Source organism: Kwoniella shivajii, chromosome 4 (assembly GCF_035658355.1).
Source record: "Kwoniella shivajii chromosome 4, complete sequence".
NCBI classification, from domain to species: Eukaryota; Fungi; Basidiomycota; class Tremellomycetes; order Tremellales; family Cryptococcaceae; genus Kwoniella; species Kwoniella shivajii.
In genome coordinates this window covers 834,135-848,274 of record NC_085911.1, presented here as the reverse complement: position 1 = coordinate 848,274, position 14,140 = coordinate 834,135, and the positions used below count along the sequence as shown (strand labels likewise).

Genomic DNA, 14,140 nt, shown 5'->3' with positions numbered 1-14,140 from the left:
CGCCTTTGAGCACGAGATCACGAGGGAGATATGATAGAGATGGACAACATGTAGAATGTGTGATTTGTTGTTGTTGAAAGTGACAAAGTCGGAAGATGTTCATTACGTAATGCTCATACTCGGTAATAGCGGAGAGGTTGCACAACCGAGATGATGTTTTGAGAAGATCAGAGGAATTATCACTTCTCCGATTATCACTTCATTCTTTCTAATAAAAATTTATAACAAAAGACACGATCTTTGTCATACGTACCCGAAGATCTAGCTCAACATGACAACGCCAGACCGGGTCGTGTATCCGGGTGAATCACCTTCCGAATCATCTTCCAGAGCACCCAGGGTAAATCAACTAGATTCGGAAGAATTGGATTCTGCTTTAGTCGGAATGATAAGTGATAAGTTATCCAGATCATTAGATAATTTCAAGGTGAGAACTTTGCTTTTCTCTCGGTCTGTCTTCTTGGATATCTTATAATGTTAGAGTGATCGTGAGCTCATCCTGCCTTGCTGCCTTGGAACATTTGGAAAAATGATGGAAATAGTCGTCTTTCTCAAATGGTTTTAAACCGGAATTAGAGCTCCTAATCAAGTTAATCATATTTAGATATGGAATTTGGAATTATAAAATAAACGCATCTCCAGGATCTAAATTACAGAATCTAAAACTGATTTCTTCGAGATCATCAAGAACGAATCATCGTAAGCTACAATATCCCCTGTCTCGGATTGAAGGGCATCTTAACTTATGTCTTCGCGGTGTATAGCAACAAAACGTATACTACTTTTATACTTATTACTCCATCCACCTATATTCCCAAATTATGTATTAACGAGAATAAGAGAACATGCATTATCGAATCGATGGCCCGATTTACCAAATCATGATTTCAGACAAAAGGTTTGGAAGGTCATAGGTAAATTGGAAAATACGAGTAGGATTTGGGAATTATTAGGTTGGATTGGGTTCTTATTTGATGGAAAGTAAGTATCTGCTTCACCCGTTACTACTCAGAAATATATTTGTATATCGACATATTTGCTGAACGGAACAATAACCGACTAGATACCCTTCACTTCTTATGAGGATATTGAAACTTCGTCTCGTACCTTCACAACCTCATTTAACGAGATTGGTATCTTATGAGTTTATGAATAGACAATTGGTCTGGGGAGCTTTCACTGTGAGTCAGCAAAACTTACACACAGACATTTGACGTTCATATTCTATGTCATGGATCTTTTATGGACCGAATTGTCTGGTGACTAGCACGATATACTGATACTTTAGCTGCACAGGAATTCTTGATGTTTTCGATACCTCTCCTACCACCTCTACCACCTTCTTTAAACCCTACAACCCATATAACCCATTTCAAATCCTTGCTTTCTCCGCCTCCCAGAATAGATTACGCCAACATATCCTCAACCACGAATGCAAATTCACTTGGACTGGAACCCGAAAAACACACAGGATTATACGCGAATTTACCTAAATCAATCTGTCCAATATGTTACAAGAAAAACTCATCTGCACCTGTACCATTATCATCCACCGGTCAAGGATCTAATCTTACTCTGCCACCTATACAAGGTGCTAATCTAGATGACTTCGGACATGAACACAATAAAGAAGATAGAGAGGGAGAAGAGGAAAATAGGATTTTTATACCTGCTCAAACGGATTGTAAAGGTGAATGTAAATGGTGTTATTATTGTATAGGAGAAGAATTGTATAAACATCAAGAGGCGAAAACTTCCGATACGAGGAGAAAGAAGGATAAGAAGAAACCCATAACCATCAATGGCAAGGGCATAGAAAAAAAGGACGAAAAGGAAGATCAAGAAGATGAGATTGAAAAAATGGAGTGTTTGAGATGTGGTGATGGTATCACTCGAGCGTGGAGAGTAGGCTCGGAGGGCAATTGATCTACATAGACTGACGATGCATCAGTCGTTTATGTAGTCGCTGAATGTACCATTACCTGCATGCATCGAAACTGCTCATCTCATCTACTCGAGAGTTTCATTTAAGAGTTGAATTCGCAATATTGGCTTCCCAATTTTATCTCCTCCACTTTCGTGTTCCAGGTGGAGGATAACCACTTTACCTTTCAGAAAACAAAGTAAAAGCGGAAATCTCTGTTTTCTTCAATTCATACGTTGTCAGTGACAAGGATCATCATACGTTCGATCAGGATTCTCTTCTGGTAGGGCTGAGTGACCAGCGCTAGATGGATGAGAGTCCATGAGAATGACCATGCGACCTGTACCAATCCCAATCCCAATATCATCTCTTCTTCCTCCTTCTTCAACTAATCAAGCCGGACCTTCGACTTGTCTACATACGCCATCATATATCGTTGGATCTCTACCACCTACTTCTCCTATTCATCTAGCTTTGAATTATCTCACTTTGGCAGATAGACTACCTTGTCATCCGACTAATGCACCAAACTCATCTCAGCCATCGAATGACATCAAGGGAAAGGGAAAGGAAAAGGAAAAGACAGAATCGGTTGATGGCCCTGTACCTGTGCACGAATTGAGAGCAGGAGAAAGAGTGTTGATCATCACTGGATCTAAAGGATCTTTTGCGGACAGTATTCAAGAGGAAGATGAAGATTACTTTAGGAATCGTTCGGGATATTGGGAAGTAATGAAGAGGTTAAAGAGAGTCGATATGAGGTGAGTTGGACATTGATAGTATGTTATCATCAGATACCTAAAGTGAACTCAGACTTTCCTCGCATCCATTCATGTGAAAGCAGTGTGAAATGTGTTCAGAATAGGAAAGGGCTGATTTGTGTTGAGATAGATATTGTCCTACCCCATCTCATCTCCAACTTCTATTGACACTACTCACAGAATCAGATTCTCGCTTCACATCTAAATTTGGAACTCAGTATCTGGAATCAACACCTTCTTTAGTCATATTATGGGATATAGCGGGAATGCTCATGATTGATCAAGTTCCAGACGAGAATGAGCCTCCTCCTCTAGATCAAGGGGTACCGTCAGGTGAAGATGAAGAGATGCATGTTGAATCAAACCCATCTACTGGGAAGGGAAGAACCTTCATCTCTTCGTACGTCAGGAGCTAAGCTCTTCATAGTCATGAAGATGTAATGCTAATATATGTTACGGGTCCATAAATAGCGTTTGTATGTCAGACTACATGGATGTACTCTCAGCTTCTAGAGCAGCGATAGATCATCTAAATTCGTTACATCCTTCGTGAGTTAACCCAACTCGCTTCTTTGTCCTTCTCCTTCTCCTTCTCCTTCTCCTTCTCCTTCTCCTTCTCCTTCTCCTTCTGAACTCCAAGTATAGATTACGAATCGATCCAGATGAATTCGAAATAGCACTAACGTCAAACGGTACATAGGGTTCCTCCTACCCAGTTGATCATCCTCGAACCATCCCTGAACACTTCATCAACATTACCGATCTTACCGCCTTTAACGTCCGAAAATGAAGATCCCCGAATGTCCAAATCGGCAAGAGAACGTAGAGTCAATCTGATAGATGGAGCTAGATGGTTATTCGGTAAAGATAGCATTGATATCATTCACCAACTCTGTAAGTCCCCATCTTATCTGCATACCAGCAGTGCAATGGATTCTTGATGTCAATATGTCCCCTTAACTAATCTTGAGATATATGTCGAAACAGCCGGAGAGAAAGGAGGTATGACTTCGTATTTCTCTTTATCGTTTGAAACCAACCAGGATGAAAAGTATCAGATGAAGAGGAGAAAATGCCCAAAAGCGGAATACACAACCGCCGAAATTCTGGGAGAGGAAAAGCCATCGGGATGGACATGGGAATGGGTTTCTTCGTAGTCTTCTTTAGAAGTGATTTTGTGACCCATTAATAATGATGAAGAAGGGGAGATGTCGTTGATGACGCATTTTCCTCGACATCTTACCGAAAATCTGCTCACATCTGTACTTCTGGCAGGAATGAAAGCGAATTTCGTATCTATTGTTGCGCAGAAAACTCCCACTTTCATGATTGTAGTTTGTGAAACCGCATTCCTCGCTTTATTTTCTAGACCCCCACCAACCTTTACCATAACTAACCAATATTTCATCACCTTTTGAAATACCCATTGATTTCTTCAAAGTCCAGATTTCCATTCTCAATTCACCCTTTTCACCATTCCCAATTCTGAATTCAGCATTCGGTTGATTTTTGACACCTCGATAATCATTAACGAATCTAGCTGCATTACCCATTTGGGCAGCGTCAATTCCAATCGAGACATGATATCCTGGAAAAGGATTATTGATTTGAGATGATGATATACGTAGAAGGGATAAATCATAATCACTCTCTTCATGTTCGTCTAACTCATCTGGTCTTTGTTTATCGTTACCTTTGACATTATCGTTATCCATACCATTTTTGGCTTGATCATCATGATATGTATTTTCAGATATGAAACTAGAATGTATGACACCGTTATAAGGTATGATCAACTCATTTGGTTTTATCTTGGTTTTTGCGAATAACCCATTCTGACCATTTGCCGGATGGCTGACTTGAGATATACATCTGATTTGAACATGAGAAGGATGTTTTGTTATACTAGGATTAAAAGACCCACTTGGAGATATGAGGGGGATTAGAGGAGAAGGAAAATTTGTTGATAATCGTGGTTTTTGAATATATGTTATGGATTCTGGCCAATTGGGTGGTGGTAAGACATCGTGTCTCTGTCTTGAACCCATCTGATGTCTGATTCTGGGTTTTCATGCGTGGACGTTTCAGACCTTGGTAGAAAAGAGACAACGTTGTTACAAGGATCTGTGGAAATATTTGCTTCAACTGCATGCGTTGTTTCCGTCGGAATTACTCTGAACCGGGAATAACCGAAATGTGTCCCATGCGACAACACAATGGAGACGATGATGTGCGATAATGTAATGTTGATGAGATGGTGGTATTATCGTAGGTTGAGAGATGGTAAACAGCATCGGATCTTCAAGGTGGGAGAGGCTGGGAGAGGCTGGAATCATTCGCAGGTTCCCATCAGCCAGAATATATCAAAGGCGATGACTGAGGAACAAGTGATCATAGGAAAACAGTGGGAGGTCAGTTCTGTTTCTGTTGATGAGCAAGTCAGTGATGTTGCTATGCTAACATGATGTTATCTGTCGCATAGGCTGTGGGGCCATTCCCCAGGTAAGCTATCCTTCCGTTGATGGGGACCAATACCTGATGACATGGTGACTACCGACTGCAGTGGAATGCGTGAGCATCCTATCATTGCTTCACCTCTTGCAGCCTATCTAGACCCGTCGACGGATCCAGATATCGATTTCGCTTTTAGACCATATAACGAATCCGAAACTTGGCCTAGCGAAATTGGTAATGGAGGTAAAGTAGGATGGAAGACTTTTGATTTGAAAGATGATGGGTGGTTGGAAGTTTCATATCCTGAGATAAGGTCAGTCATTTTCATCCTTATATAACCATCATATCCATGATAGACTGATTTCTTACTTTTGGGTTTTTAAGATGGGATCAACTTCGATCCGATCATGGATGGGCTGCACTTCAATACCAGACTATTCTTCGTACATCAATCAGTATTCCCAAGATGTCACGTCAAAAGAAGCAGACATCTATTCGGATTGATGTAGTTCAAGGAGTAGAATATGCGCTTATACCTAAATCTACACCCAAAAACCATAAAGGACCGATAGAATGGTATTCAGGTGATGTATACGGTTTCGCCCAAACAACTATCGGGAAAAAGGGAGTTGAAACTGAATCAGAGAAATCAACTTCTAATTTCGCAAGATCTCTTTCATTGCCTCCAGGAGAATATACTTTCTTACTTCGAGCAATATATGAAATTAGAACGTTTGGTGATCCGGGAATATCAAATCCTCCAAATATACAAATCAAAGTAGACATTGAAGTGGATGACATAGAAGAAATGCAAATCGTAGATGGGTTAGCCCAAGTACCTGATCTGATTGATGGATGGTTCATGGGTGATTGGATCTCAACTGGAATCAGAGTCGATCCGGAGGGGAAAGATACAGACATTATAGAAGTGGAGAGCCCACATGGAGATTTCTTCTCCATCACATTACCGAGAAAAGTAAAGATCATCAAGGGACAAACGAGACAAATCAGCTTGAGACTCGAACAACATAAAGAGCTGCCTAAAGATCTCAGAACATTTAACGTCAAATTCAGGTTGAGAATAGATGGAAATGAAGAAATGATTACTTGGCGTCCTTCATTAAATCACCTCAATGCAAATAACCAAAAACCTTTTAGAATCACATTTCCTTCTCCGTCAACCGATGACGAACCTCCTTCTTTTGTGTCTTTCGCTATGATCGTCCCGCCGTCATCTACAAATCCCAAACCTGATACATCACCCCCTGTGATCCTCGCTTTACACGGTGCAGGGGTGGAAACCACTTCGGCGATGTGGACCGAAGCTATGCCATCAATTCCTGGATACTGGTCCGTTTTACCTACTGGCAGGAATGAATGGGGAGAAGATTGGCATGGGGGAAGTATGGAAGATGTTTGGGCTGCCAGAGAAGCATTTGGTGAAATCATCAAGAAGATAGGGGTGACTGTGTCAGACAAAACAATGTAAGTACAAGCGATTGAACATATAGGAAATGATTTCGCTAATAATCGATTGGTATGTAGACTGATGGGCCACTCAAATGGTGGTCAAGGAGCCTGGCATCTTGCAGCGAGATATCCTGATCGTATCGAAGGATGTGAGTTAATACTTGAATTAGTTATTGCGCTGACTGAACTAGTGGTCGCTGCTGCTGGATGGCTCACCATAAGCGACTATGTACCTTACACTGAGCTGTAAGTTGTCCTTATTCACAAAACATTGGCCGGAATGCTCACTTGTTTAAACTTAGAGTGTCCAAACATTTTGCCGATCCTTCCTTAATGGGTATACTCACTTCTTCTCTTACACCATACAACAACGATCTCTACCTCTCCAATCTGGTCGATATACCTATTTTGGTAATCCATGGATCGGAAGATGACAATGTCCCACCTCGACACTCACAAGCTTACGTCAATACCATTTCATCTTGGTCAGGCGAACAGAATAGTAGTAATGTTAAATTAAAAGAAATACCTAAGCAAGGTCATTGGTGGTCCGATATTTTACGTTCGATGGAGATCATCGATTTCATTAAGTCATTACCGGAAAGGAAAAGCTGGGATGAACAACGCCAAAAAGGATTTACCTTGACAACTGCCAACCCACAAGAATCAGGTGGTAGAGCAGGAATCAAAATTATCGAACTCGATACCCCAGGTAGAATAGCTAGATTAGACGTCAATGCTAGACAATGGAAAGATTGTAATCCATCTAAACCACTGGATTTAAGAGGAACAAATATCAAACGAATAGAATTAACCACAGAACCCAATCAATCGTCTGAAATCCTGATCAAAGGAAAACATACTCATCATCAATGGTCAAAACAACACTCAAGTTATCCAATCGATCCGGTTAGAGCTTATGGGCCTATGATAAGGTTTTTATCGACGGCAGGTTTGATAACTATTATATCACCTGATCTACCGAGACATCTCAGTATTGCTAAGAGGATCGCCCATGATCTGTTCGTTTATCAAAGTCTGGATAGTGAGGTAGTTACTGATCAAGATGCGTTATTACGTCTGGCAAACGGTACAATTGGCCGAGGTAACATATTAATGATTGGTAGACCTGAAGAGAATCTGTTTGTGGACTGGACAATAATACAGAACAAAATACCTAGTAAGCATCTGCGCAGAAAAACTTGCTATCTCACGCTGATCATCAGCGAAAACGACTTTGCAGTATCATTTCCGACAAAAGGTGTCATGTTGATCGATGATAAAGTCATATATGATCGTGGCGCAGGTAAGTGAATAATTTTGAATTTCCATGTTACAGTGGTACAAAGCTAAAGACCCGATATGTACAGGCATAATCACACTTCATCCTCATCCAACTGCACCCAAAGGTCTTTCCGTTCTGATAGCTGGGAATGACGATTTGGGTTTGGAGCTCGCGGCTCGTTTATTCCCCATAAGAACTGGTGTACCTGTACGTGTAACTCGCGATGAAATTTATATTTCTCGCATAATAGACCAGCTGATCATTGGTCAATGAATTTCGATAAACAGATCCCAGATTGGGCAATAGTTGGACCGCAAGCAAGATGGAAAGGTTCAGGAGGATTTATCGGTGCAGGGTAAATATACAACACCGGATCTACTACGGAATTGCGACTCAGCTGATCATGCTTCTTTCACATAGATTCTGGGATGGACAGTGGCGCTGGAACGATGCTATGTCATGGACAGATCGATGAACATATGTAAACTTGATTCTGTCGTATACCATTGATTGTATGATGCTATCAAATCTCTTGCCTTAGCTCCTACGTAGAACAGAGATCGATCGTGGTCATTTCAGGGTGACGTGTCTTGCTTCGAGTAATGGAAGACGTACAGTACCCTAAACAAGCTCAGACGTAACCTCGGATAATCATTGAATCTAATTCAGATCCAAAACATCAACGAAAAGGAACATGTCTTATAACAGGTTCCTCCTATTCAATTTGACCTTACACTAGAGTGAAATCGACTATATCTTCTTTCGGTCTCCCATTCCATGATGCTTCAACCAATCTATTGATCATTGCGATTTACCTGCATGATAAAATCTCTGTTATTCCTACTTTGCTCTCTTTCACTAAATCTTCAAGCTTACTAACCTACTTCTCAAAGACGACCAGCTCATTCGCCATCGATACCGGGCAGCACTCACGCAATGTTCGTCGACATAATAGCTAGAGCAGTCCCGGATGATGCTCAAGAAGAGGCAGCTAAAGAGAGAGTGTTATCAGATCCGGTGTCAATCTTACTGCCATTCCTGTTAGCGTAAGTGATCTCACTGCCATCTTTGAACAAAACTTGTGATGACTCATCGATTGGTTGATATTGTACCTGTGTATTTTAGATTCGTGTTAGACGCTATGCTGTACGGAATATTGATTCAGCAATACTTTTTCTGGTTGTTCCATTCAGCATCCAAGGAACGCAGACCGACTAGAGTCGTAGTGGTTCGTGCGTCTCATGCAATCGATTTCCTCAGAGAGATTGAAGGACTGAGCTGAGCTTACATATCTACCTATGCTGCTTGATTCATCAGTCCGCTACGTGTATGCTGTCGACAGTCAAAACTCTGTTGTGAGTCTGATGCCTACTGACGAGGATAAAACAGAATGAAATCAGTCAGCTTAACTCTTGTTTCTATTACAGTACGAATTACTGGATGGTCTTGTTGTGTGAGTTGATTTACCACTATGCAGGATTGTTTGATGGTTTTTCTAAGTCTATGTATTTGGTATTTTGGTGATAGTCGCTAAAGATTTCGGTACACATTGGTCAAAATTCTTTGACGGGGTATTCTTAGCTTGGTGTGCAGTTTGGGGAGGACTGATATTACCTATAGCGCAGGTAAATCTCATCATCATCGTTATCATCATCGTCGTGTGGGCTTTATGATCTGCATAAACTATACTCGTACTGATTTGGTGTATCCCATTTATTGTTTAGACATTCTTCGCTATAAGGGCATATAGGCTGAATGGAAACACGTTGATCGTCCCAATCATCATCGTGCCCCTGCTGTGAGCATCCTACATCAGACTTGATTATGTCCTCAATGCTGACTTCATTACGGCTGTAGACTGGTAGAAATGGCAGGTGGTATTGGAATCAGAATTACCGCTTCGCACGATGTCATATCAAGTCAATCCAATGTGAGTGACACAAGTCTATATTGATTTGTATCTTGGTGGAGCTATGCTGATGTTTCCTCTGAAGGGTGCTCGAGAATTGGAAGCGACTTTTGTTTTTCTCTATGTAAGTTGGAAAACTTAACTCTTAATTCAGTTTCCCATAAATAGTAATAACTACTGATTTGGTTCTCATATGATGCTCTTCGATTTTTGCAGACGATTGGAGGTGCAGTTACAGATATCGCATTGATGATTATGATTTGTGTTGGGTTACGTCGATCAAGGACAGGATGGTCAAATACTGATCGCTTGATCAAAAAACTTGTATTGTGAGTTTGAGGGTGTATTAGGTACACTGCCGAAGGATAGCTAATTGTGCAATATTGTAGAATCTCCCTAGAGGCCCAGATTCCTGGTACGCTCATGTAAGTAACGTGGGATGGAAGGACCACCCCGTGAAAAGCTGATACACAATCTTGACAAATTCGTTAGAAGTGTAGCGACTGCTCTTGAATACGGTATCTCTCCTACATCATCTTGGATTGCTGTCTTCGCGTGAGTTTTTATCACTCTGCCTTATCGCAACGACATAGTGTAATCCTCATCGTCCTTGACTACACCGTAGGATTATTCAACCAAAAGTTTACATAGTATCGCTGCTTGTACTGCTGAATACAAGATCTTCAATCAAAAGAACGTTGGAAGGTCCTCAAGTTCATGTGAGTGACAACAATCCATCCACCTAAGCCTTTTTGTTTCCAAATATAGTAACAGTAAAGGATGTGCTAACCTGAACACTCGGTTCAACTCAGGTCAATCAATTTCCAACACCACCAGCAATACAACAACAAATTGTAAATCTGGATCAGTTTAATGTGAGTTTCTCCCACGAGCTGTGCAGATTCTTTGAATCGCAAAGTAAATCTGATATTGTCATAGGTGCACGAGAGCATGCTGTCAGATCATTCGGATGACATCGCTACTCCTCGCTTTAATGGTAACGGTCGACTGCATGTAACCGATCGAGAGGATGTAAAATCAGTAGGATTCACACCTCATTTGACGTACAATCAACCACAGAGATCGGTTCAGCGACAATCTGATGATGAAATACAAGAAGACTCGAAAGAATTCATTCGTCACGTATCATCTTGGTGATTATGTCATATGGGATGTACTGTATCGTCGAGCCACAAGGCACATGAAAGGGTTTAATACCGGACATGGTAAATAATACCGATGAAACACACCCCGTATGTATGTAAGAAGAAGCGTTCGGTTCCACATACTTGTTTAACTATGACATGAAAGAAATCCTTGAATACCATAAGCGGAATTTTATTTCATCTCTCCGCGAGACTGAGGGCTGTAAATACTCGTATATCACTTTGACAAACGATTCTTTGTCACCTCTTGCCTGAATTCAGGGTCATCGGTGGATTGTCGAGCTGTTTTGGCGATCTTCTAAAACAAGAAGAGGTTGTCACTTTCTTAAGCTTGCTCACATGTTATGCCGGCATGTCATGGGGGGCGTGTCGTAGAAATGTTTCTTAATCGAAACCTTATTAAGTACTGCATATACAAAGATGGTTAAGTTACGTTATCAAAATTCGCATAGTGTCGTTTGTTGATGAAGTCCCATAACATACACAGAGGTAGAAGAAAGTGAAGAAGTATTACATGAATCCAGATATGTGCATTGATGATTGACTATGTTCAAGAAATACGTCGCTCAGTGCCCATTCAGCATCACATAAAATCCTGGACTGGGTGCAGTACATCAAAGAGAGATATAGGATCGAACCAATTCACGAAGAAGCTTTCAGACAGATTGTTCGTACCGGGAGTTCACCTCGAACTGGGACGTCGTTCCATCCAGCACAAGATCCACTAATAGTTCTAGAAGGAGGGACAAGCAAGGATGGTTGCTACAGATGAGGAAATCAAGGAAATGATCTTAGAGCATCCCATGAAATATCTAGGTCCATTCTTTTTCGGGTAAGATCAAGAATCTCTTGATACATCAATCGGCTATGCTGGTCAAAGACTGATCTGAAGACATCGTGTCTCTTTGTAGGGCGGTTTTAGATACACTGTTATATGGGGTCATTATAAGTAAGATTATATACTGGGGTGATTGGTCTGCCAAGTCAGATAGCAGAAAGAATAGAATCGTTGTTGTGAGTCAAAGTGATCTAATTCTACTTTACTTTATTTTATAACAATACACTGAACGAAAGCAAATCTTTCTCAAATAGTTCCTGATTTTTTGTTTGTCAACTGGCGCTACAGTATAGTGAGCTCATTCGTCGATAGTATAGGTTTCAAGAGGCTGATCTTGTGGGCTCTTGATTGAAGTATCATTTACTGGATGAGTACATTGTGTACGTTGTTGTCATTTAATTGTTCAACGAATTGATCGTGAAGACCAAAATCACCTTGAAGTGTTTGCAATCGTGCACGTGCACGACGACGTCAATCTATCCATTCGCGAACGAGAGAGGAATCTCCCTTAGTTTATTAGAAGCTGATAAAAACTCATATAGTCGTACAAGGGTTCGGTAAGAGCTATCAATCGTTCCTTTCTTTCCATTATTTGGCTTGGTATTCCGTATGGGAAGTTGGAGCTTGTACCGTATCACATGTGAGTTTTCAAATGTCAAAGAATGAATGAAACGAAATAGAATTATACCAATACGGAAAGGCAAACACTGATAGATGACATGCCGAATAGCTTTATTATACGGAAAGAGCATATAGACTGAATGATAATAGGAAATGGATTCCTTTAGTGATACTTCCTCTACTGTGAGTTCTGGCCAACACTTTTATACGTCATCCTTCAGTGATGAGATTCCATCGTTATCAGAATAAATGGACTAATGTCCCTTTGGACACTATTCAGTCTGATATCGATCGCAGGAGCGATTGGTGTAAGAGTCGCTTCTTTCAAGTATAGCAGTCTTCTTCTTGCCGGAGTGAGTGTATATCCAGTAGTTCCCGATGTGTAACAAGGACATATCTCAACGGAAATGGTTGGGTAACTAATGGCCAAAAAAAAAACCCTTTGATCATGGGGGAAAATAAAAATAAAAAATAGAAATTCTCTAGCTTTGCTTATACTTGGGTAAGTTTATCAATGCATCTCTAAAAGCTATGCTGTCTACTTTAGCTGACTACCTCATTGTGCAAATGCCCATTCTTTTCGCATTTCTTATTGTAGTTAATCACGGGAGCTCTGATAGATATAATATTGTTAATTGCCATGACTAAAGGATTGGCGAAATCTAAAACTGGATGGTCAACTACTGATCATTTACTGAAAAAACTGATAAAGTAAGTAGTATGTCCGTCCTCCATCATATTTGGAATCTTCCAGAATACCTTTTCATTGACACGAGTACACACATTGTTATGTTATAGGTTATCCGTAGAAACTCAACTTCCCGGTACTTTGCTGTGAGTATTTCCAGGTCAGATCCTCGCTTGAAATGTATCACTCTTTGGCAAAGCATTAGAAGAACGGGTTCTGCGAGGAGGATGTTTGGCTGATCATATCGCTTGCGACTTACGAACGATAGAGCGATCGGTTTCATGCTTCAATACGGTATAAGACCTACATCAACATTTTGTGTTATATGGGCGTAAGTCGCAGATCTCACACTAACATATGTGATGTGCATACATACATAGTCACTCTTGTCCTTATTGTCGTTTCTGACATTTCGCGATTCGCAGTGTTGTCTTACCTAAAACATATATGATCTGTTTGATGACTGTCATCAACAGTAGAGTGACTCTGAGAAGAACCTTAGAGACATTAAGAGAATCGGAAGAGAATGTGAGTCTGCTTGATTCCTTCAATACGACCATGTCAATGTTGACGAGGTTCGTGGTTTGATTTCTGATTAGGATAATGTTTATCGACCTAGGAGAAATGGATGCCACGAAAGAGACGATGATGTAAGTTTGCTATACGTTGCAATTTCGTCCAGGTCACCTCGGATTCAGACACTCATTTACTCCACTGTCTTCTTTTCGCAGATACCAGTAGGACCCATAAGTTATCCGACTGTTTTCATAGAATCTTCAGTCGCAGAGCTCGAATTGGATGACAGGATGCAAGAAGTCAAGTAATAGGTATTCTATTATTGTTGTACATTAATTGCCCATGTATCATATTCAACAACAGATGCACGTCACAAACAAGACCGCAGTGCCCAATCCCTTCGTAATCAAGAGTGAAAAGCAAAAGAGATATGAAAGAAATCAGAATGGATAAAAACAACAACATAAGTAGAACGGTATATCAAATATTACAAGCAAAAGGTAAGAGA

At 40.6% G+C, this 14,140-nt stretch overlaps 6 protein-coding genes across 6 annotated transcripts; 5 read left to right on the top strand and 1 right to left on the bottom strand.

The window, feature by feature from the left end:
• Positions 1-271: 271 nt before the first annotated feature.
• IL334_003294 (uncharacterized protein) lies at positions 272-1,926 on the top strand (the record flags this gene model as incomplete). The annotated part of the gene is made up of 5 exons (XM_062935028.1): positions 272-427; positions 543-699; positions 765-981; positions 1,064-1,181; positions 1,297-1,926. The coding sequence occupies 5 exons, from the start codon at positions 272-274 to the stop codon at positions 1,924-1,926; spliced, it is 1,278 nt and encodes a 425-aa protein (XP_062791079.1).
• A 325-nt stretch (positions 1,927-2,251) lies between these two features.
• On the top strand, positions 2,252-3,842 carry IL334_003293 (uncharacterized protein; the record flags this gene model as incomplete). Its single annotated transcript, XM_062935027.1, has 5 exons — positions 2,252-2,685; positions 2,816-3,085; positions 3,157-3,234; positions 3,386-3,579; positions 3,673-3,842. The coding sequence occupies 5 exons, from the start codon at positions 2,252-2,254 to the stop codon at positions 3,840-3,842; spliced, it is 1,146 nt and encodes a 381-aa protein (XP_062791078.1).
• Positions 3,843-4,043: 201 nt separating this feature from the next.
• Positions 4,044-4,733, bottom strand: IL334_003292 (uncharacterized protein; the record flags this gene model as incomplete). Its single annotated transcript, XM_062935026.1, has 1 exon — positions 4,044-4,733. One exon carries the CDS (start codon positions 4,731-4,733, stop codon positions 4,044-4,046), a length of 690 nt encoding a protein of 229 aa, XP_062791077.1.
• A 324-nt stretch (positions 4,734-5,057) lies between these two features.
• On the top strand, positions 5,058-8,369 carry IL334_003291 (uncharacterized protein; the record flags this gene model as incomplete). The annotated part of the gene is made up of 11 exons (XM_062935025.1): positions 5,058-5,096; positions 5,168-5,187; positions 5,249-5,452; positions 5,524-6,624; positions 6,685-6,758; positions 6,801-6,855; positions 6,912-7,789; positions 7,853-7,915; positions 7,980-8,101; positions 8,182-8,249; positions 8,315-8,369. The coding sequence occupies 11 exons, from the start codon at positions 5,058-5,060 to the stop codon at positions 8,367-8,369; spliced, it is 2,679 nt and encodes an 892-aa protein (XP_062791076.1).
• A 461-nt stretch (positions 8,370-8,830) lies between these two features.
• IL334_003290 (uncharacterized protein) lies at positions 8,831-10,961 on the top strand (the record flags this gene model as incomplete). The annotated part of the gene is made up of 14 exons (XM_062935024.1): positions 8,831-8,940; positions 9,020-9,122; positions 9,212-9,249; positions 9,322-9,347; positions 9,422-9,519; positions 9,619-9,692; positions 9,752-9,824; positions 9,889-9,927; positions 10,020-10,132; positions 10,193-10,228; positions 10,296-10,358; positions 10,429-10,522; positions 10,616-10,678; positions 10,743-10,961. The coding sequence occupies 14 exons, from the start codon at positions 8,831-8,833 to the stop codon at positions 10,959-10,961; spliced, it is 1,149 nt and encodes a 382-aa protein (XP_062791075.1).
• Positions 10,962-11,724: 763 nt separating this feature from the next.
• On the top strand, positions 11,725-13,940 carry IL334_003289 (uncharacterized protein; the record flags this gene model as incomplete). Its single annotated transcript, XM_062935023.1, has 14 exons — positions 11,725-11,801; positions 11,881-11,983; positions 12,062-12,099; positions 12,162-12,187; positions 12,350-12,447; positions 12,538-12,611; positions 12,709-12,781; positions 12,904-12,930; positions 13,027-13,139; positions 13,227-13,262; positions 13,385-13,447; positions 13,542-13,644; positions 13,716-13,766; positions 13,848-13,940. 14 exons carry the CDS (start codon positions 11,725-11,727, stop codon positions 13,938-13,940), a joined length of 975 nt encoding a protein of 324 aa, XP_062791074.1.
• Between the last annotated feature and the right edge of the window lie 200 nt (positions 13,941-14,140).